Here is a 24174-nt window from a genome sequence, read left to right as displayed (position 1 = left end):
AGGGTTGTTATTATAAAATCGTCTTGCTAAACTGCTACTGCTTTTTAACCCATTTTAAAACGTCCCAAATGTAATTTAAGTTATGTCCCTTATTATGCATAGTGCCGTATAACAGCAAATCATCTGTTCTAAAAGTGATGTTATTTTCTTGAAACCGGAAGTCCGGAAAGGGATCAAAGTAACGGGGGTGACTGACGATTGCTTTAACTACACCTGTCTGCTTCATTGAATGAGGTTTACTAGAACATTGGTGTCCGTTTTGATCCCAAATATAATTTAAAACACTGCGCAAACGCTTAACTGTATATAAGTCATATATTTGCACAAAACTGCAGTTTAACGGTGAGTACGGGTTAGCGTTATCTCTAACGCGTACGTTAGGCCGACCGGGTGTATTTTTTTTATTTTTATGTTGGCTAGTTAGCTTGCGTTAGCAGCGACATAACTAGCTAGTCTTGCTAACAGCACCGTTTTACACCTAATTTGTTATGTAGCTAACTTGCTATATCACGAATGCATTGGATTCTACATTGTGTATGTAACCCAGTAAGGTGTAACATATACGTATTTTGATGGTTAACGTAAAATTAGCTTAAGTAGGTCATGTCGAAACAACCTAAACATGTATCCATCTTTTCATTAGCTAGCTAACGTTAGCTAGTTAGCTTAGCAGCTAATGGCTAACAAACTAGCTGCATACGCCAGCTGTAGCCACCTTGCCAGCTGATGTTTTACTACCTAATGAGCAGTCCTGTAATGCAAATTTGTAAAGTATGTATTCTTTTGCGTCTTCAATAGGAGTGTAAACCTCCACTGCCTAGCTAGCGCAATAATTACACATTCTGTTTCCTGTTCATAGCAATAATGATTAGTTACAGTAACGTCACGTATTGCTTTTTCACGGCCAATGATGTAAATTAGTCGATGCAAATTTAACTTATATTGAGCTGTTGAGAACTACCTATGTGACATGGACAGCTTATCTAGCTAACACACACATTTGGCCAAATAATTGCAGAAAAAAAAAAAATGGTTGCAGATTTTTTTTTTTTTTTTTTTTTTTTACCTTTATTTAACCAGGCAAGTCAGTTAAGAACAAATTCTTATTTTCAATGACGGCCTGGGAACAGTGGGTTAACTGCCTGTTCAGGGGCAGAACGACAGATTTGTACCTTGTCAGCTCGGGGGTTTGAACTCGCAACCTTCCGGTTACTAGTCCAACACTCTAACCACTAGGCTACGCTGCCGCCCCACATATGCGAGACACTTCATTTTATATATATTTGCTTATTAGTACCAGAATACCTTTACCTACTGCAAAAAAACAAACACTAACCAGTCATGTGCCATTCTTCCATTGTCTCTCCCCTCACTCGTTCCACAGGCGACGAGCTGGCGCAGGTCGTGGGTTGCCCGTGGACCATGAGGGACAGTGGTAGCAGCCTAGCACAGAACCGCTGGCAGGGAGAGCTGGGCCTAGCTGTGGGCCAGGAAGACAGTGGAGGTGGTGGTGTAGGAATCTCTGGGGGTCATCTGGGGATGGACCCCACCTCCACCCACCAGATGCCTAGCCCCATGCACCTGAAACTGGACCAGAAAGAAAGGGAGGCCTGGGATGCTGAGTACATGGAGGAGTTGGAGCGGGAGGAGATGGAGGAGGATGGGGATGAGGAAGAAGATGAGGAAGAAGTGGATTTTGAAGGTGAAGGCTGGGATGAGGAGGAGCAGGAAGAAGAGGAGGAAGATGGAGAGGAGGCTGAGGTTGAATGGGAGGTCCCACACATGGTTCCCACCACATCCCTACAAGAGCAGAATCATCATCACCAGCTGCAAGCACCACTGGAGGATGATGATGACGACAATGACAACAACCAGGCCGAAAATAAAGCCAGGGACTTTCCCAGCAACCCTATCCAGTCCAGGCTCAATGTGCTCCGGCAGCGCAGGCTAAGGCGCTGGCGGAAGCTCCGCTCCCATTCCGGCCTTCGGTCCCGCCTTACTCAGCATTGGAAGACCTGGCGTCAGCGGGCCCTGTGGGTCGGCACCCTGGGGCACAGGAGGGCGAGGAAGTGGCCCCAGTACAGTCAGTACGCCAACCGGCACAGGAGGGGAGCAGACCCGGGCCTCAGCCCGCTGTCAGACGACGAGAGGCTCAGTGGGTCTGAACGAGGTGAGCTCCCTAGATGGGGAAGTTGTTTTTGAGAAACAGAAGGGTTGACAGTTTCTTCGATAAACAACACACTTGGATGTAGCAATACATAAAACATTCCATCTATTTTATACACATTAACGGGTACCATTAACTTAGTAGAGGAAAACAAGTGTATTGCTTATAGCGTCTGACAATGAGTGCCTTGATTTTGACCAATCTTAAACGGTGTAATCTCCACGATAACTGCCGTAATGTTTTAACTATTCCTAAACTCATACTAACCAGGATGTAAGATGACAATCATCATAATGTTAGAAATTCTCTCTGTGTTGTTGGGAAGGGCCCGTAACTAAGCATTTCACTGTTCATCTACACCTGTTGTTTACCAAGCATGTGATGAATAACATTTGAATTGACTAAAGTTGTCATCCCTGCAGACGACCGGTTGAATGGTTACTCAGGAGATTACCAGTCCATCCAGATGGGAGTTCTGGGGGAACCGGAGGCTTCCTACTCTATCGTCCGAGAGAAACCTGTGGAGGTCGCCCTCACTGAAGAACACATGAGCTGCGTGCATGGTAAACTAAAACATATAATTGTTCTTCCGGAAAATTACCTTTTCTAGTTAAATTGATTATGTTATGAAATTACTAACACACTCTTACAAACATGTTATGCAGACATTTCTGGCAAATACACTGTACATCAATTCATGTCATATTTTGTTAGAGTTGGAGAAATTTAAGCTTGTTGGATGACATGGGCTGCTGTCCAAACACTTAAAAGACACACCCTATCCACTCAGCCCTCAAATTAAGTGGACACTTGATGACGTCTGACAATTATACACTTGCAGGGCAAGGAAGGAAGGAAGGAAGAAAGGATTTTTAAATGGACCACCCTTGGCCGGAAATTCGCAATTCGTTCATCCCGCGATGATTGTGTTTTCAGCCACCGGTAGCTTGTGGGTCCTTTATAATGAGTGCATGTCTACTTATATTAATTGTATAATTATTCATATATGCCTACTGTATGATAGCTAGCAAATTAATTAGCTAACTAACGTTGTTCTTCATAAGTTCCAGCTAGGCAGGCTATTTTTTATTTTTTTTAAATTTCCAAATGATAACCAAACAAAAACATATACTTTTTACAAGACACGTTTGTACCGTCGTGTGCATTAGTAGCACAATTTCAAACTTATTTGTATTTGTTTTTACTTAAACTTTTATGTTGACTGATCCATTGATGTTGTTTAAGTTTTCGCTGACTTTTCTTAGCGGATGTACAATCGTCGCAAATTAAATTATGGGGAGTTTCTGGCCCCGGAGTGAACATAATTGCACACTCACAAAGCCGACTAAAAACAAGGGCTGGGGGGCTTACGTCAAACTTCCCTTGCTTGGCTAATCATTTGGACCGCTCTCAGAGATGGCGACAGGGATTCCCGCAAGGGCACAAGGCGAGGGTAAGTGGACGAGGGTGTGTCTTTAAGTGTTTGGACCGCAGCCATGGTTTTACATACCAAACCTATGATGAAAATGTAAAAGGAAGGTCCAAGCTTTATTAGTCGTATGTACAGTATACACTGTCCAATGACAAGTTTACTTGAAGGTACCTTCTCCACAATGCATCAACAGTCATAAATAATTAAATATAAGAATATGAACATAAAGTAAACGGTTCAGTAGTATAGAATAAACATGTTAGCTGAAGGATAATACAGTTAGGCTCAATTTATAGTCCAATATTTACACTTGCTTTGGGGAAGGGGGAATTGGGGGGGGGCGAGTGTATTTAGGTAGGGAGAGTCAGTGCAGGTGGTCAGTTCATTTCAAGGAAGTGTTGCATCAACTCCGGTGAAATCTACATCTGGTGTCAATTGATGCTCAGTTAAAGTAAGAGACATTAAGGTTCTTCTTTCCTATTGGTATAGTTTCTTTGCACACCTGCTACCAACAGGATATGATTATAGGACTGAGCTTGGCTGCTGAAGGCCCCCCACACACACACATAGTAGAGTCCTCTACTGTGTGATTTATTTATTTTCCTCTACTGTCTGTCATTTCCCCCCATAGTAGAATCCTCTGTCTGTGTGATTCCCCCCCATCGTAGAATCCTCTGTCTGTGTGATTTTCCCCCCATAGTAGAATCCTCTGTCTGTGTGATTTTCCCCCCATAGTAGAATCCTCTACTGTCTGTGTGATTCACTATTACTCTCCCAACATTCTGTTTTCCCATTATCTCAGGGATCCTGGACGAGTCTCTCCAGAAGTATGGCAGTCTGATCCCCATCCACGCTGACGACGTGGTGGAGAAACTACAGGACATCTTCAATGACAACTTCTCACAGCCTCACAGGTCCGTCTGACCCACACACATACATACACATGCAAACACACACAGATATGCAAAGCAATACACGCACACCTGCGCATGGTTCACACACGGTAAACATGTACAAACCCCAATGAAACATAATTTCCTGTACTGTGCAGGAACACATACACAGAGAGTGACACCAACCCAAAAAAGAAACACAATGTAGCCTAATATTTATACTAACTGATGTCGACTTGGGATCGGTAAGGAGCCTTTTAAATGTTGGCCTTAAAAAGCTTTGTTCTGTTGGCCGAGGCCTGGTGGAATGTAAATAAATCTGTCCTTACAGAGAGTAGTCACGCATTCCTTCTACGCAGCACACATAGAATCTAATTCTATGATTTGAATTTACCTCTTCTTATCTGTTAAGCTATTTGAACCAAAGGGAAAGGAAACCACCAACATGTTACCAGCATCACCCAAGTTCTCAGTATGTTGATGCAAGTTAGTCTTTTTGTTATGACAAGGCATTCATCTTATGAACTGAAGATGGTGACTTAAGCCATCTGTAATGCAACAGGTATTATAATGCTTTGTCGAGTGTTTAGTACAGGGTCCCGCCCACTTGGTCATTGAGCCAGTTCTGTCCATTCACCATCACCAGGGTTTATGCACCAAACAGAAGAAACCGGAATTAAACTGAGGGAATAGTTGTAGAAAAATGTCTTGCTACAGTGTGCACTATTGAATATGACCCAGCTGTTACCAAGTGTAAACTTTTAATATATACACACAGACACACAGTAGAAGTCAGAAGTTTACATACGCTTAGGTTGGAGTCATTAACTCGTTTTTCAACCACTCCACAAATTTATTGTAAACAAACTATAGTTTTGGCAAGTCGGTTACGACATCTACTTTGTGCATGACACAAGTCATTTTCCCAATAATTGTTTAACCTTACACTGAATTTTATGTGAAATAATCTATCACAATTCCAGTGGGTCAGAACACTAAGTTAACTGTGCCTTTAAACAGCTTGGAACATCTTTTTTAAAATGATGTCAAGGCTTTGGAAGCTTCAGACAGGCTAATTGACACCATTAGTCAATTGAAGGTGGACTTGTGGATGTATTTCAAGGCCTACTTTCAAACTCACTGCTTCTTTGCTTGACATCATGCGAAAATCAAAAGAAATCAGCCAAGGCCTCAGAAAAAAAGTTGTAGTCCTCCACAAGTCTGGTTCATCCTTGGGAACCATTTGTAAATGCCTGAAGGTACCACGTTCATCTGTACAAACAATAGTACGCAAGTATAAACACAATGGGACCACGCAGCCGTCATACCGCTCAGGAAGGAGACACGTTCTGTCTCCTAGAGATGAATGTACTTTGGTGCGAAAAGTGCAAATCAAAAAAGTGCAGAACAACAGCAAAGGACCTTGTGAAGATGCTGGAGGAAACAGATACAAAAGTATCTATATTCACAGTAAAACGAGTCCTATAGTGACATAACCTGAAAGGCCGCTCAGCAAGGAAGAAGCCACTGCTCGAAAACCGCCATGAAAAAGCCAGACTATAGTTTAAAACTGCAAATGGGCACAAAGATGGTAGTTTTTGGAGAAATGTCCTCTGGTCTGAATAAACAAAAATATAACTGTTTGGCCATAATGACCATTGTTATGTTTGGAGGAAAAAGGGGGAGGATTGCAAGCCGAAGAACACCATCCCAAAAGTGATGCACGGGGGTGGCAGCATCATGTTGTGGGGGTGCTTTGCTGCAGGAGGGACTGGTGCACATCACAAAATAGATGGCATCATGAGGGAGGAAAATTATGTGGATATATAATTTCAAGGTATTGGAGTGGCCATCACAAAGCCCTGACCTCAATCCTATAGAAATTTGTGGGCAGAACTGAAAAAGCTTGTGCAAGCAAGGAGGCCTACAAACCTGACTCAGTTACACCAGCTCTGTCAGGAGGAATGGTCCATAATTTATCCAACCTATTGTGGGAAGCTTGTGGAAGGCTACCCAAAATGTTTGACCCAAGTTAAACAATTTGAAGGCAATGCTACCAAATATTATTTGAATGTATGTAAACATCTGACCAACTGGGAATGTGATGAAAGAAATAAAAGCTGAAATAAATCATTCTCTCTACTATTATTCTGAGATGACACATTCTTAAAATAAAGTGTTGATCCTAACTGACCTTAGACGGGGAATTTTTACTGGGATTAAATGTCAGGAATTGTGAAAAACTGAGTTTAAATGTATTTGGCTAAGATGTATGTAAACTTCTGACTTCAACTGTATGTATGTGTGTAAAATTATTTTTTATTTTTTTAATGGTTCAAGTTGTTATCCTTTACTAATGTCATATTTCCAAAAAATACAAAAAGGCGGCCAGTATAATACAGAAAAGGTTTTGAACGTTTTATATTCCTCGTCTGTTTCCATGTCCAACAGGAAAGCGGTGGTGCAACACCTAATCCAGTCCTACCAGAGGTCGTCCGGCACGGCCATGGTGCGAGGGTTCCGCGTCAACTACAAGCGTCATGTCCTCACCATGGATGATCTCAGCACGCTGTACGGACAGAACTGGCTCAATGACCAGGTGGGTGGCACCCTGTACTAAACACTCTATAAAGCATTATCAGGCCTGTTGCATGCTTATAACAAGTCATAAAACAACTTTATGCCCTAAGGTGGGACCCCCGACCAAATACAACAGACTGGATTCTAACTTCATATCTGCACTTGAATTTTTGCATACATTTTGCGTATTTTGCAAGGACGTCTTTGCATGACTTAAGCAAAATTTGTATTTGTTTGCATGTCAAGTTAGGATTGTGCCTTGTTTGCAAAGAGCTGTTATTTTTCAAGCTCCAATGCAACCATTTTTATCTCGGTATCAAATCATTTCTAGGTAACAATTTAAGTACCTCGAATTGTATTTATCACATGCACCGAATACAACAGCTTACCTTACAGTGAAATGCTTACTTACAAGCCCTTAACCAACAATGCAGTTTTAAGAAAAAAAATAAAAGTAACAAATAATTAAAGAGCAGCAGTAAAATAACAAAAGCAAGGCTATATACAGGGTACCGGTACAAAGTCAATGTACGGGGGCAAAGGTTAGTCGAGGAAATTGAGGTAATATGTGCATGTAGGTTAAAGTGACTGCATAGATTAATAGTGTTGCAGCAAATGCGGGGGTTGGGGGGCAGGTAATGCAAATAGTCTGGGTAGCCATTTGATTAGCTGTTCAGGAGTCTTATCTCTTTGGGGTAGAAGCTGTTTAGAAGCCTTGTAGACCAAGACTTGGCGCTCCGGTAGCAGAGAGCACAGTCTATGAATCAAATTGTATTCGTCACATACAAATGGTTAGGAGATGTTAATGCGAGTGTAGCGAAATGCTTGTGCTTCTAGTTCCGACTATGCAGTAATATCTAACAAGTAATCTAACAATTTCACAACATCTACCTTATACACAAGTGTAAAGGAATGAATAAGAATATGTGCATAAAAATATATGGATGAGCGAAGGCCTACTGCTTCTTGCCTATGCTGTTCGATGGTATAGAGTACAATATATACATATATTTACACACATACATTTTCCGCCAAGATAACTGCCAAAGGGGGCGGTGATAGCCTGCAGAGTTCTGTCAATTCGAGCTTCTACTTCTAAAAATTCACCTTTCCAGAAACAAGTCTCTCACCGTTGCCTCTTGCTATAGACCACCCTCTGCCCCCAGCTGTGCCCTGGACACCATATGTGAATTGATTGCCCCCCATCTATCTTCTGAGCTCGTGCTGCTAGGTGACCTAAACTGGGACATGCTTTGGCCATCCTACAATCTAAGCTTGATGCCCTCAATCTCACACACATTATCAATGAACCTACCAGGTACAACCCCAAATCTGTAAACACGGGCACCCTCATAGATATCATCCTAACTAACTCGCCCTCCAAATATGCCTCTGCTGTTTTCGGTCATCCACATCTTCAAAGGGGGAGACGCTCTAGACCCAAACTGCTACAGACCTTTCTCTATTCTTTCTTTTTTGAATTTTTACCCCTTTTTCTCCCCAATTTTGTATTAGCTACTATCTTGTCTCATCGCTACAACCTACGGGCTCGGGAGAGACGAAGGTTGAAAGTCATGCGTCCTCCGATACCCAACCAGCCGCACTGCTTCTTAACACAGCGCGCATCCAACCCGGAAGCCAGCCGCACCAATGTGTCGGAGGCTACACCGTGCACCTTGCGCCCGTCCCGCCACAGGAGTCGCTGGTGCGCGATGAGACAAGGACATCCCTACCGACCAAGCCCTCCCTAACCCGGACGACGCTTGGCCAATTGTGCATCGCCCCACGGACCTCCCGGTCGCGGCCGGTTACAACAGAGCCTGGGCGCGAACCCAGTGTCTCTGGTGGCACAGCTGGCGCTGCAGTACAGCGCCCTTAACCACTGCGCCACCCGGGAGGCCCATTACCCTGTCTTTCTAAGGTCTTTGAAAGCCAAGTTAACAGATTACCGACCATTTCGAATCTCACCGTACCTTCTCCGCTTTGCAATCTGGTTTCAGAGCTGGTCATGGGTGCATCTCAGCCACGCTCAAGGTCCTAAACGATTTAACCGCCATCAATAAGAGACATTACTTTGCAGCCGTATTCATCGACCTGGCTAAGGCTTTCGACTCTGTCAATCACAACGTTCTTATTGGCAGAATCAACAGCCTTTGTTTCTCAAATGATTGCCTCGCTTGGTTCACCAACTAGTTCTCCGATAGAGTTCAGTATGTCAAATCGGAGGGCCTGTTGTCCGGAACTCTGGCAGTCTCTATGGGGGTGCCACAGGGTTCAATTCTCAGGTCGACTCTCTTCTCTGTATACATCAATGATGTTGCTCTCTCTGCTGGTGATTCTTTGATCCACCTCTACACAGACGACACCATTCTGTATACCTCTGACCCTTCGTTGGACACTGTGTTGACTAACCTCCAGATGAGCTTCAATGCCATACAATTCTCCTTCCGTGGCCTCCAACTGCTCTTGAATGCAAGTAAAACTAAATGCATGCTCTTCAACCGATCGCTGCCCGTACCTCCCTACCCGTCCAGCATCACTACTCTGGGCGGTTCTGACTTAAAATGTGGGCAACTACAAATACCTAGGTGTCTGGTTAGACTGTAAACTCTCCTTCCAGGCTTTCATTAAACATCTCCAATACAAAATGTAATCTAGAATTGGCTTCCTATTTCGCAACAAAGCCTCCTTCACTCATGCTGTCAAACATACCCTATTAAAACTGACTGTCCTACCGATCCCCGACTTCGGCCATGTCATTTACAAAATAGCCTCCAACACTCTACTCAGCAATTTGGATGTAGTCTATCACAGTGCCATCTGTTTTGTCACCAAAGCCCCATATACTACCCAAAACTGCGACCTGTATGCTCTCGTTGGCTGGCCCTCGCTACATCTATAAGTCTTTGCTAGGTAAAGCTCCGCCTTATCTCAGCTCACTGGTCACCATAGCAACACCCACCCATAGCACGTGCTCCAGCAGGTATATTTCACTGGTCATCCCCAAAGCCAACACCTACTTTGGCTGCCTTTCCTTCCAGTTCTCTGCTGCCAATGACTGGAATGAATTGCAAAAATCACTGAAGCTGGAGAGTTATATCTCCCTCACTAGCTTAATTAAAGCATCAGCTGTCAGAGCAGCTTACTGATCACTGTCCCTGTACACAGCCAATCTGTAAATAGCCCACCCAACTACCTCATCCCTATGTTTTTGCTATTTTGCACCCCAGTATCTCTACTTGCACATCATCATCTGCACATCTATCACTCCAGTGTTAATGCTAAATTGTAATTATTTAGCCTCTATGGCCTATTTATTGCCTTACATCTCTTATCCTACCTCATTTGCACAGATTTTTCTACTGTATTATTGATTGTATGTTTGTTTATTCCATGTGTAACTGTTGTTGTATGTGTAGACCTGCTTTGCTTTATCTTGGCCAGGTCGCAGTTGCAAATGAGAACTTGTTCTCAACTAGCCCACCTGGTTAAATAAAGGTGTAATATATTATATAACATGGAATAGTTTAAAGTGGCTAGTGATACATTTATTACATCCAAGTTTTTATTATTAAAGTGGCTAGAGATGAGTCAGTATGTTGGCAGCAGCCACTCAATGTTAGTGATGGCTGTTTAACAGTCTGATGGCCTTGAGATTGAAAAACAGCTTTTGTCTCTCGGTCCCAGCTTTGATGCACCTGTACTGACCTCGCCTTCTGGATGATAGCGGGGTGAACAGGCAGTGGCTCGGGTGGTTGTTGTCCTTGATGATCTTTTTGGCCTTCCTGTGACATCGGGTGGTGTAGGTGTCCTGGAGGGCAGGTAGTTTGATCCCGGTGATGCGTTGTGCAGACTTCACTACCCTCTGGAGAGACTTACAGTTGTGGGTGGAACAGTTGCCGTACCAGGCGGTGATACAGCCCGACAGGATGTGCGTCTGTAAAAGTTTGAGTGTTTGGACGAGCCAAATTTCTTCAGCCTCATGATGTTGAAGAAGCGCTGCTGCGCCGCCTTCACCACGCTGTCTGTGTGGGTGGACCATTTCAGTGTGTCCGTGATGTGTACGCCGAGGAACTTAAAACTTTCCACCTTCTCCACTACTGTCCCGTCGGTGTGGATAGGGGGCTGCTCCCTCTGTTGTTTCCTGAAGTCCACGATCATCTCCTTTTGTTTTGTTGACATTGAGTGTGAGAATATTTTCCTGACACCACACACCGAGGGCTCTCACCTCCTCCCTGTAGGCCGTCTCGTCGTTGTTGGTAATCAAGCCTATCACTAGTGTCGTCTGCAAACTTGATGATTCAGTTGGTGTACATGGCCGTGCAGTCGTGGGTGAACAGGGAGTACAGGAGATGGCTGAGAACGCACCCTTGTGGGACCCCAGTGTTGAGGATCAGCGGGGTGGAGATGTTGTTTCCTACCCTCACCACCTGGGGGCGGCCCGTCAGGAAGTCCAGGACCCAGTTGTGCAGGGCGGGGTCGAGTCACAGGGTCTCGAGCTTGATGACGAGTTTGGAGGGTTCTATGGCGTTAAATGCTGAGCTGTAGTCAATGAACAGCATTCTTGCATAGGTATTCCTCTTGTCCAGAAGGTTAGGGCAGTCTGATTGTAATTGCGTCGTCTGTGGACCTATTGGGGAGGTAAGCAGATTGGAGTGGGTCTAGGGTGTCAGGTAGAGTGGAGGTGATGTGGTCCTTGACTAGTTTCTCAAAGCACTTCATGATGACGGAAGTGAGTGCTACGGGGCAGTCATTTAGCTCAGTTACCTTAGCTTTCTTGGGAACAGGAACAATGCTGGCCCTCTTGAAGCATGTGGGAACAGCAGACTGGGATAAGGATTGATTGAATATGTCTGTAAACACACCAGCCAGCTGGTCTGCACATGCTCTGAGGACTCGGCTAGTGATGCCGTCTGGGCCTGCAGCCTTGCGAGGGTTTTAACGTTTAAATGTTTTAGTAACATTGGCTGCAGTGAAAGAGAGCCTGCAGGTTTTGGTAGCGGGATGTGTTGGTGGCACTGTATAATTTTCTTACAAGTGGTTCGTTTCCACCAGATTGACTTTTTATCAACAACAAAAAAAATTGCCGAATAATAATCTAAAGTAAGATGTGTTTCCATTGTATTTTCAAATCTACCTTAGTGTTAAATGGCAAATGTGCCTATGTTGGTCATGGCACATGCACTCTTACTAACAACTCAGAATGCTGTGTGGGTAGACTTGTCTTCCCAAACTCGGTCCCTGGGATCCCCCTGGGTGCACATTTTTGTTTTTGCCCAAACACTACACAAAATAACCAACACATCAAGCTTTGATTATTTTAATCAGCTGTGTAGTGCTAGGTCAAATCCAAAACGTGCACCCAGGTGGGGCCACAGGACCCAGTTTGGGAAAGCCCTGGTCTACATGAGATTATTATGGATAAGAGCAAGAATATTTTTTGGTCAAATGGCAGCCAAGCATTGAACCTTTTTTTTTTTTTTTAAGAGCATCATGCTCACCACTCTGAAGTTCTTCATTTATTTAATCTGTATCTTAACTAAATGCATGGTTTTTCTAGTCGTAGTGCGAGGTAGGTCAGTGCTATTCGGAATCCTTGGGACATCCTGACTCTAAACCCTAACCTTCATCTCCACCCTAACCTTATCCCTTACCTTAAAGGGATAGTTCAGGATTTTGGTAATGAGGCCCTTTTTCTACTTCCCCAGAGTCGGGTGAACTCGTGGATACCATTTTTGTATTTATGTTAACTAGGTCAATTGCTAAGTAATGTTAGCGCAATGACTGGAGGTCTATGGTATCTGCGTGCTAGCAGATAGCGCAATGACTGGTAGTCTAGGTTAACGCTAGTTATCATTGGTTCATGAAACTATCTCTCACTTTCTTCATACTGGACACCAAGACATAACAAATGTATCCAAGAGTTCATCTGACTTTGGGGAAGTAGATAAAGGGCCTCAATGCCCAAATCCGGAAGTGTCCCTTCTACATTTTTTTTATTTCAACTTCAATGGGATAGGGACGTCCCAAGGATCCCAGATAACATGGACAGTGGGAGGACCACACACACCATATCATTGTGTGACTCCAAGTTTACTTCTATATGAAGGTTATTATAATCTATATTTGTCCATAAAGGCATTTACACTGGAATTTATCGCATAATTAATTTAACTTCACAAAAAGATCCCACCACGTCGAACTAACAAATTATGTCTGCGTTTATAAAATTGTACCGAAACTACCTGTTTCCATCACAGCTGTGATTTTTTTTATTTTTATTTATACAGTATAACTTTACTTGCATAACAACTGTGGATGGAAACATGGTTACTGTGATTGTTTTTTGGTTAAAATAGTCAAAAAGAAACAAATAGCAATTTCTCAAGCAAGAGTTTTGCTATGACTGTCTGGGAGTGGTCTGAGTGGGGAGGGGAAAACCGAAAACTAGATGTTAGCAGAGAGGTTTGGAACTCTCATTGATCTATTAATGAATTTACTGCCTGGTGATGCCACCAGGTAAGTGTCAACTCCATCCCACAGAAAATGTTTTTTTTTTTGTGTTTTGTTTCCCAAAACCGCTTTTATAACTAAAAGGGTAGTAACATTTCCACAATTTTACAGTATTATTCCAAACTGGTAAGTGTGTGTGTGTAGATAGAGCACAGGAACATCATGTTTGACAGAACTGGGCCTTTAAACAGTTTAAAAGCAAGGCATTGTACATTGTGGTGATAAAATGTTTCTTCAGGTCATGAACATGTATGGTGACCTTGTGATGGACTCGGTGCCCGAGAAGGTAGGAAAACATTTACAACACACTTCCACAAAATCCATGATGTTTTTCCCCTCCACAGAAAAACCATATACAGTGCCTCAAGTAAGTATTCATACCCCCTGACTTGTTCCAATTCTTTTTTTTACCCATCTACACATAATACTGCATAATGATAGTGAAAACATATTTTTTGATAGTTCTATACTGCATTTTCAATATATTACCACATTTGCATAAGTATTAACTAGAGGTTGACCGATTTATGATTTTTCAACGCCGTTTAATCAAACAATTAAATTATTTTAATTTTTTTATCAAATGTATTTGTAATAATGACAATTACAACAATACTGAATGAACACCTATTTTAACTTAATATAATACATCAATAAAATCAATTTAGCCTCAAATAAATAATGAAACATGTTCAATTTGGTTTAAATAATGCAAAAACAAAGTGTTGGAGAAGAAAGTAAAAGTGCAATATGTGCCATGTAAGAAAGCTAACGTTTAAGTTCTTTGCTGAGAACATATGAAAGCTGGTGGTTCCTTTTAACAGGAGTCTTCAATATTCCCAGGTAAGAAGTTTTAGGTTGTAGGAATTATAGGACTATTTCTCTCTATACGATTTGTATTTCGTATACCTTTTGACTATTGGATGTTCTTATAAGCACTATAGTATTGCCAGTGTAACAGTATAGCTTCCGTCCCTCTCCTCGCCCCTACCTGGGCTCGAACCAGGAACACATAGACAACAGCCACCCTTAAAGCAGTGTTACCCATGCAGAGCAAGGGGAACAACTACTCCAAGTCTCAGAGCGAGTGATGTTTTAAACGCTATTAGAGCGCACCCTGCTTACTGGCTAGCCATTTCACATCGGTTACACCAGCCTAATCTCGGGAGTTGATAGGCTTGAAGTCATAAACAGCTCAATGCTTGAAGCACAGCGAAGAGCAGCTGGACGCACAAAAGTGCTTTTTAAATGAATGCGTACGAGCCTGCTGGTGCCTACCACCGCTCAGTCAGACTGCTCTATCAAATCATAGACTTAATTATAACATAATAACACACAGAAATACGAGCCTTGGGTCATTCATATGTTCGAATCTATCATCTCGAAAACAAGACGGTTCCGTATTTCACTGAAATAATAAACGTTCCGTATTGTATCTAACGGGTGGCATCCCTAAGTCTAAATATTCCTGTTACATTGCACAACCTTCAATGTTATGTCATAATTATGTAAAATTCTGGAAAATTAGACGGCCCAAACTGTTGTATATACACTGACTCTGCGTGCAATGAACGCAAGTGAAGGGACACAATTTCACCTGGTTAATATTGCCTGCTAACCTGGATTTCTTTTAGCTAAATATGCAGGTTTAAAAATGTATACTTCAGTGTATTGATTTTAAGAAAGGCATTGATGTTTATGGTTAGGTACACATTGGAGCAACGATACGCACCGCATCGATTATTTGCAACGCAGGACACGCTAGATAAAAAACTAGTAATATTATCAACCATGTGTAGTTAACTAGTGATTATGATTGATTGCTTGTTTTTTAAAAGATAAGTTTAATGCTAGCTAGCAACTTACCTTGGCTTCTTACTGCAGTCTCCTCGTGGAGTGCAATGTAATCAGGTGGCTAGAGCGTTGGACTAGTTAACTGTACAGTTGCAAGATTGAATCCCCGAGCTGACAAGGTAAAAATCTGTCATTCTGCCCCTGAACAAGGCAGTTAACCTACCGTTAGGCCGTCATTAAAAATAGAATGTGTTCTTAACTGACTTGCCTAGTTAAATAAAGGATAAATAAAGGTGTTTTAAAAAATCGGCCTAATCGGTGTCTAGAAATACCTAAATAATCGGCCATTCCGATTAATCGGTTGACCTCTAGGATTAATTTAGTAGAAGCACCTTTGGCGGCGTTTACAACTGAGTCGTGTTGGATGTCTTATCAGCTTTGCACATCTGGATTTGGGGATTTTTCTCCCATTCTTCCTTGCAGATTTTCTCAAGCTTTAAGTTCGATGGGGAGCAGCAGTGAATAACAATCTTCAAGTCTCCACAAATTTTCAGCACGATTCAAGTCTGGGCCATTCAAGGACTTTCACATTCTTGTTCTGAAACCATTCTAGCGTTTCTTTGGGTCAATGTCCTGTTGGAGTGTCAATCTACACCCCAATCTGTCATTTGCACTCTGAAGCAGGTTCTCATCAAGGATTTGCCTGTATTTGACTCCATTCATTGTTCCCTCTATCCTTACCAGTCTCCTAGTCCTTGCCGCTCAAAAGCTACCCCATTGCATGATGCTGCCACCAATGTTCCCTCAATTTTATTCTAGCACTGAGCAAATTTCAGGTCTGCTGAGCGCAAACTTCTGTGCAACTTCCAGCGCGTGTTTACTGTGAACACAGGCTTTATCCGCTTTAAGTTACAGTTTCAGACAGTAGTCAAGTAGGCTACAATGGCTATTTGATCATAATGTAGGCCTACCAGAGTGGCCTACCATCAAAAACAATGGAGAAAATGCATCCCATAAAATGTTAACATGGAAATGGCTGGTCTATCATAAACACATTGGCTGCTACTGTAAGCTAGTGTTCAATGTAGACCTACATTCCATGAGCAATTTGAAAAAGTCATGCAGTGCTTGACATTAACCTGCTCATCCACTTGTCCTTCAGACAAGGTGACTGAAAATGGTGGTTGATGCAAGAAACCACTTTACAAAATAAAATCCATTATTATTCCCATACTGTTATTACAGGGAATCAGGCAAATTATGCTACCCTCTGCCTATTGGCTACTTAGCTTATTCGAGCTTGTCTCAAAATACAACAATGCCCCTTTAAGATAAAAAAAAAAAAAAAAAGCTCTTCACCTGACTAGCTTTTCAAAGATATCTAGAAATGTTGCTGACTACAAATGGTCTGACTGGGCTAATAACTCACTGACTAGCCAAGGATATGAACTGTGCACACATGGCTAAATGCAGCTTTCGCTTTGATCTCAAAACAAGCGCGTCTACTCGCCACCGCTCATGCTGTAAACACAGTCCAGTTCAAATAAATGGCACAGATCTATATATGGCAATGGTCTATTTCCATATAGGGATACCGCAGCTCTGAACGGTTATTCCGCAGCGGTCTGTGTAAAGTAGGTGCTTAGTTGTGCTGAGTCAATGCAATGGAATCCTACTTCGATGCATTCTGCCTATAACAAAATGTCTTGCATACTAAGTCTGATATTTCTTCTGTGTGGCAGCTTAGAGGGAACATTGGTCACCACCATGCTTCATGGGAGGGATGGTATTAGATGGGTGATGAGTTGTGACTGGTTTTGCTCTGCGTTCAGGCCAAAGAGTTCCACTTTTTTGTCTCTTCAGACCAGACTCTTGTCTTTCACGTGCCTTTATGCAAACTCCAGGCTTGCTGTCATGTGGCTTTTTCTTAGGAGTGGCTTCAGTCTTGCCATTCTCTCATAAATGCCAGATTGGTGAAGTGCTGTAGAGATGGTTTTCCTACTGGAAGGTTCTACCATCTGAGCCAAGGAACTCTAAAACTGTAGATCTAAAATCAGTGGTAATTTAGTTCTTGGTCACCAAGGTCATTCTTGCACGTTTGGTCGGATGGCCATCTTTAGTCTGGCTAGATCCATATTTTGTTTTTTACTTTCCCAGTGATGGAGACCACTGCTCTTGGAAACTTACAACACTCTAGAAATTGTTTTATACCCTTCCCCAATTGTATCCCAAAGATCTATGAACAGTTTGTTGGACTTCATGGTATAGTTTCTGCTCTGACATGCACTGTCAACTGTGGGACCTTACATAGATGTGTATTTCTTTCTAAATAACAATTTGAATTGGCCACAGGTAGACTCTCAAGTTGTAGTGACATTGTGAGGATGATCAAAGGGAATTGGATGCCCCTGAGCTCAATTTGTAGTGTCATAGCAAAGGGGTGTGAGTATTTACTGTACCAGTCAAAAGTTTGGTCACACCTACTCGTTCCAAGATTGTTCTTTATTTTTACCATTTTCTACATTGTAGAATAGTAGTAAAGACATCACAACCAAAAAAGTGTTGAACATATATTTAAAAATTCAGGTTCTTCAAAGTAGCCACCCTTTGCCTTGATGACAGTTTTTCACGCTTGCACTCTCTCAACCAGCTTCATGAGGTAGTCACCTGGAATGTATTTCAATTAACAGGTGTGCCTTGTGGAATTTATTTCCTTCTTAATGCATTTGAGCTCATCAGTTGTGTTGTGACAAAGTAGGGGTGGTATACAGAAGAGACATATTTGGTAAAAGACCAAGTCCATATTATGGCAAGACCAGCTCAAATAAGCAAAGAGAAATGACAGTCCATTACTTTAAGACATGATGGTCGGTCAATCCAGACATTTAAGAGCTTTGAAAGTTTCTTCAAGTGCAGTCGCAAAAACCATCTAGTGAAACTGGCTCTCTTGAGGCCCGCCACAGGAAAGGAAGACAGAGTTAGTTACCTGTGCTGCAGAGGACGAGTTCATTAGAATTAACTGCACCTCGGATTGCAGCCCAAATAAATGCTTCACGGATTTCAAGTAACACACATCTCAACATCAACTGTTCAGAGGAGACTGCGTGAATCAGTCCTTCATGGTTGAATTGCTGCAAAGAAACCACTACTAAAGGACACCAATAAGAAGAGACTTGCTTTGGCCTAGAAACACAAGCAGTTGACATTAGACCGGTGAAAATCTGTCCTTTTGGTTTGAGTCCAAATTTGAGACTTTTGGTTCCAATTGAGATGATTTGGGATGAGTTGGACCGCAAAGGAAAGGCAGCCACCAAGTGCTCAGCATATGTGGGAACTCCTTCAAGACTGTTAAAGCATTCCAGGTGAAGCTGGTTGAGAGAATGCCAAGAGTGTGCAAAGCTGTCAAGGCAAAGGGTGGCTACTTTGACGAATCTCAGTTATAAAATATATTTTGATTTAACACTTTGGTTACTACATGATTCCATGTGTTATTTCCTAGTTTTGAGGGCTTCACTATTCTACAATGTAGAAAATAGTAAAAATAAAGAAATCCTTGAATGAGTAGGTGTGTTCAAACTTTTGACATGTACTGTATGTAAATGAGCTCCGTATTTCATTCTCAATACATTTGTGAAATTTTCAAAAACACTTTCACTTTGTCATTATGGAGTATTGTGTTAGATGGGTGAGAAAATAAATACAAAATGTTGATTTAAGTCAAGGGGTATTAATACTTTCTGAAGGCACTATATTCAGTGAATGAGAATACCTGTACCATCCGTCTTGCTCCCTCTCTCAGGTTCACTTCTTCAACAGTTTCTTTTACGACAAGTTGAGGACGAAAGGCTACGATGGAGTCAAACGATGGACAAAGAACGTAAGAAACCCTATATTCATCCCATAAATGTTTTCTTTTCCCCCTTACGCTGGCTTTTCATGATCCTTTGTCAATCCATTTTCCATTGAAATTGTAGCATACCTCACTGAACAAAAATGATAAATGCAACATTTTAAAGTGTTGGTCCCATGTTTCATGAGCTGAAATAAAAGATCCCATATGTTCAAAACACACAAAGCTTATTTCTCTTATTTTGTGCACAAATGTGTTTACATCCCTGTTAGTGTTTCTCCTTTGCCAAGATAATCATCCACCTGACAGGTGTGGCACATTAAGAAGCTGATTAAACCGCATGATCATTACACAGGTGCACCTTGTGCTGGGGACATTAAAAGGCCACTCCTAAAATGTGCACTTCTGTCACAATACAATGCGACAGATGTCTCCAAGTTTTGAGGGAGCGTGCAATTGGCATGCTGACTGTTGGAATGTCCACCAGAGCTGTTAATGTTAAGTTCTCTACCATAAGCCGCCTCCAATGTCTTTTTGGTGAATTTGGCAGTACGTCCAACCGGCCTCACAACTGAAGATTATGTGTGGGTGAGCAGTTTGCAGATGTCAACGTAGTGAACAGAGTGCCCCATAGTGGGGTTATGGTATGGGCGGGCATAAGCTACGGAGAACACAGTTTACATTTTATCGAAGGCAATTTGAATGCATAGATATACCGTGAGGAGACCCTGAGGCCCATTGTTGTGCCATTCATCCACAGCCATCCTCATGTTTCAGCATGATAATGCACGACCCCATGTCGCAAGGATCTGTACACAAGTCCTGGAAGCTGAAAATGTCCCAGTTCTTCCATGGCCTGCATACTCACCAGGCATGGCACCCATTAAGCATGTGTGGGATGCCCTGGATTGACTTGTACGACTGAGTGTTCCAGTTCCTGCCAATATCCAGCAACTTCTGTCATTGAAGAGTGGACAACATTCCACAGACCACAATCAACAGCCTGATCAACTCTAAGCGAAGGAGATGTTATGCTGCATGAGGGAAATGGTGGTCACTGGTTTTCTGATCCACACCCCTAACTTACCTTTTTAAGTATCTGTGACCAACTGATGCATATCTGTATTCCCAGTCATGTGAAATCCATAGATTAGTGCCGAATGAATTGATGTCAATAGACTGATTTCCTTATGAACTGTAACTTGTATACATTTCAAAGATTTTAGTATCTCGTGTTATATTTTTTTTTTCAGTGTACTTACCTGGCAAGTTTACCCAGGCGAAGCCATTGCGTTCAGCTTTTGATGTCATCTTAGCTAACTCTAATGGTGCCTTTAGATGGTACAAGCTAGACAGCAAAACGGATTTCATTGTTTTCTATTAGAGCATGACGGTAAATGCCGTCAGCCGCCACGGTAGACGAGACTTGTCGCCAGAGTTAAAATATTTCAACTTTTGCCATCTGCTGTAGCGTTGTCTCCTACCGCATGTTGATTGTACTAGTGTGTAGTCGTCTTTACAAATGTATTTTGTTAAAGTGCCCGAACAGAAACCCAAGTCTTAACCCCCCTTCCCCAAGAGCAAACCAGGACAGACAACACTTTCACTTCAACCCTTTCTCTCTTTCCCCTCTCGGATGAAAATAGCACATATTACGTGTTGTTATTCATCATAATGCTCTCACTCAGGTGGATATATTCCAGAAGGACCTGCTGTTGATCCCCATCCACCTGGAGGTCCACTGGTCCCTGGTCAGTGTGGACATCCCCCGTAGGGCCATCACCTACTTCGATTCCCAACGCACACTTAACCGACGCTGCCCAAAGGTGAGTGCCTGACTGCCACTCGTGACTGTCAGATTAGAACAAGTCCCAAAAATCACCTATATTGATTTAGTCTGTGTTTTGAAGTGGGACTGAAATAGTTGACAGTACTCATTTTGGGCATTAGGTATTTTATATTTAGGAGCCAGTATTAAAGCAGTTAAATGTGAAGTTGCGGACAGCATCAGCCCACTTCAAGAACTGGTCTCTATAAATGATCTGCTCTTTTCCACCACCTCAGCATATTGCAAAGTACCTGCAGGCGGAGGCTGTCAAGAAAGACCAGAGAGATTTCCTCACAGGGTGGAAAGGCTATTTCAAAATGGTATGTCAAGATTTCTCAGGAATTAACAACCAGATGATTGTTTGACTGTGTCGGGGAATATGTTGTTTTACCAAAACATTTCGATGTGTGTTTCAGAATGTTGGCCGCCAGAACAATGACAGTGACTGCGGAGCGTTCGTTCTTCAGGTGGGTCCTAATTATAATCCTAGATGTTCATACTTGGATCGTGAGCCATGGTTCATAGCTGTCCATGTACGTCACACTCTTGTGCTGAATTCCAAATCCAGCCCCAAGACCTAGACACTCCTTTTAAATCAGGATTGTATTAGGATCGCCATTAGCTTTTGCAAATGCAGCAGCCACTCTTCTTGGGGTCCACATGAAACATGACATAATACAGAACACTAATAAACAAGACAGAACTACATTTTTAAAAATAAGAATATAGAAATAACAAAGATCCAAAACACTAGGATTTAATAGGTTTGATATGATAACCGCTTAACCTTTGCCCTCTGATGGCTAGCTGGAACCATTTGGTGCCAGAAGGCCTGGACACTGCTTTGGGGCCCTTTGTTCACGACACTAGGGCAGGGTTTCCCCAACTCTGTCCTCAGGACACCCCTGGGTGTACTTTTTTTTTTTTTCAACTCTACAAGCTTTGATTATTTGAATCAGCTGTGTAGTGCTAGGGCCAAAACCTGCACCCAGGCAGGGCCTGGGATAGAGTTTGGGAAACACTGCACTATGTCTAACCTCTCTCTCTGTGTTCCTTCCAGTACTGCAAGACTCTGGCCCTGGGGCAGCCGTTCAGCTTCGGCCAGCAGGATATGCCCAAACTGAGAAGACTCATGTACAAAGAACTGTGTCACTGCAAGCTCTCGCTGTGACGCCACGCCCTCTGAGGATTCTTAGTGAAGAAGCGGCAGATTCTAACGAGGAAGTGAGGGATGGTTCTAACAAGCTATGGTTAAGCTAGTGACTGAAAGAAAGGAAAAGAGTGTTACATTTCAAAGGAACATTTTTCTCTTCACAACGACATCCAGAGACTTTACTACTTACTTTAAGTCAGGAGGGCATTTTATATTTTCTCCCCACGTGTTTTCTGCCCTCTTTCTGTTTTTCTCCCTTGACACCCCCCCCCCCCCCCCCATAGTTTTTAATTTTCATGTCCATGGTTGTTTCCTTGTGGTTGACAGAGGCCAAGTCTAAGAGTGCGTCCTAAATGGCTCAATGTTCCCTATGTAGTGTACTACTTTTGACCCTAGCCTTATTGGGCCTTGATCAGATGCAGTACAAGGTATAGGTAATAGGGTTCCTTTTGGGACGTAAACCATGTCTGCTATTCTCTGACAGTGAAACTGTATTTTAAAAATTTTAAAAACCATTTTATTTGGACTTGGGAGACTCTCTCTTTCTCTCAACAGATTTATCACCTTATCGACGCAGGAGCCCCCCAAACAGACAAGATTGGAGTGGAAACAAGTGGTTATTCTAGCTTCTTTACTTAAGTTCTTGTTTTTTGTTCCGCCCTCTCGTCAGTAAAAAAAAAAATAAACATGTTGCTAATGCTTATTGTTCATGGTGTTTTGAGGGCAGTGATGATTTCTGTTTCTTATTTTGATTCAAATAAAAACTATCTGACTAGTTCATGTTGACGTCATGTGGGTTGGACCATGCCGGCTACAAACAACTTTGGATCCCAAATGGCAGCCTATGCCCCTTTTTTAATAGTGCATCACTTTTGACCAGGGAAGCACGTGGTATTACATCATATTTCCCTCTTTATTTTAGTAACTGAAAGCACGTTGTTGATAGGTATCATGTGTTAAGTTTTTTGTGTGTGTTTTGAGCAGAAGTCAGATGGAACATAATTGACTTATCTTTTAAAAAGCATTTATTGAATTTTAGACAATTATTTTTAAATGCATACATAAAGGTGCTCCAGCCGGTGACGCCTCCACTTAGAATTTAAGAAAATCATCAAGGATAACACAAGGCAATAGTGGCAACCGACAATGATAGACAAAGTTGATAAGAATAAACAAACACGGAAGAGATGAATGGAAGTTGAATATTTCTGTCATCTATTAAGCGAATACATTTAAATTGAGGAATAGGATGGTTTTTCATGAAGATGCAATGGAGTAAAAGTAACGATACCTTAATGACTCAAGTGAAAGTCACCCAGTAAAATACTACTTAAGTACATTTAAAAACAAATACTGAGATTTACTTAAGTATCAAAAGTAAATGTAATTGCTAAAATATACTTAAGTATCAAAAGTATACATTCCAAATTCCCTATATTAAAGCAAAACAGACAGCATGATTTGTCTTGATTTAAAAAATAAATAAATAAATTACAGATAGCCAGTAGCACACAAAACCGCTCAGACATCATTTATAAACTAAGCATTTGTGTTTAGTGAGTCTGCCAGATCAGCGGCAGTAGGGATGACTGGGTATTTTCTCTTGATAAGGGTGTGCATTATACATTGTGTGAAGGTGCCTTAGGCATGCTGCAAGGAGGCATGAGGACTGCAGATGTGGCCAGGGCACAATGTCCGTACTGTGAGATGCCTAAGACAGCGCTACTGGGAGACAGGATGGACAGCTGATCGTCCTCGCAGTGACAAACCACGTGTAACAATACCTGCACAGGATCGGTACATTCCAACATCACACCTGCGGGACAGGTACAGGATGGCAACAACTGCCCGAGTTACACCAGGAATGCACAATCCCTCCATCAGTGCTCAGACTGTTCTCAATAGGCTGAGAGATGCTGGAGTGAGGGCTTGTAGGCCTGATGTAAGGCATGTCCTCACCAGAC

General features: G+C 42.3%; 1 protein-coding gene across 1 annotated transcript; it reads left to right on the top strand.

Annotated features, from left to right (window-relative positions):
• Positions 1-20: 20 nt before the first annotated feature.
• Positions 21-23001, top strand: senp3b (SUMO specific peptidase 3b). Its single transcript, XM_021614682.2, has 11 exons — positions 21-342; positions 1385-2170; positions 2590-2730; positions 4402-4513; positions 6944-7091; positions 13824-13871; positions 19179-19256; positions 20918-21055; positions 21294-21377; positions 21474-21524; positions 22118-23001. Exons 2-11 carry the CDS (start codon positions 1423-1425, stop codon positions 22226-22228), a joined length of 1659 nt encoding a protein of 552 aa, XP_021470357.1. The 5' UTR covers positions 21-342; positions 1385-1422; the 3' UTR covers positions 22229-23001.
• Positions 23002-24174: the final 1173 nt, after the last annotated feature.

Source organism: Oncorhynchus mykiss, chromosome 9 (genome assembly GCF_013265735.2).
Source record: "Oncorhynchus mykiss isolate Arlee chromosome 9, USDA_OmykA_1.1, whole genome shotgun sequence".
Taxonomy (NCBI): domain Eukaryota; kingdom Metazoa; phylum Chordata; class Actinopteri; order Salmoniformes; family Salmonidae; genus Oncorhynchus; species Oncorhynchus mykiss.
This window is presented reverse-complemented; position numbering and strand designations above follow the sequence as displayed.

Excerpts from the sequence above, each read along its gene's own strand:
- senp3b (XM_021614682.2), top strand. The coding sequence starts at position 1,423 with ATGAGGGACAGTGGTAGCAGCCTAGCACAGAACCGCTGGCAGGGAGAG. Across the intron at positions 13,872-19,178 it reads TGGACTCGGTGCCCGAGAAG|GTTCACTTCTTCAACAGTTT; the intron begins GTAGGAAAACAT and ends TCCCTCTCTCAG. Across the intron at positions 21,056-21,293 it reads TTAACCGACGCTGCCCAAAG|CATATTGCAAAGTACCTGCA; the intron begins GTGAGTGCCTGA and ends CCACCACCTCAG.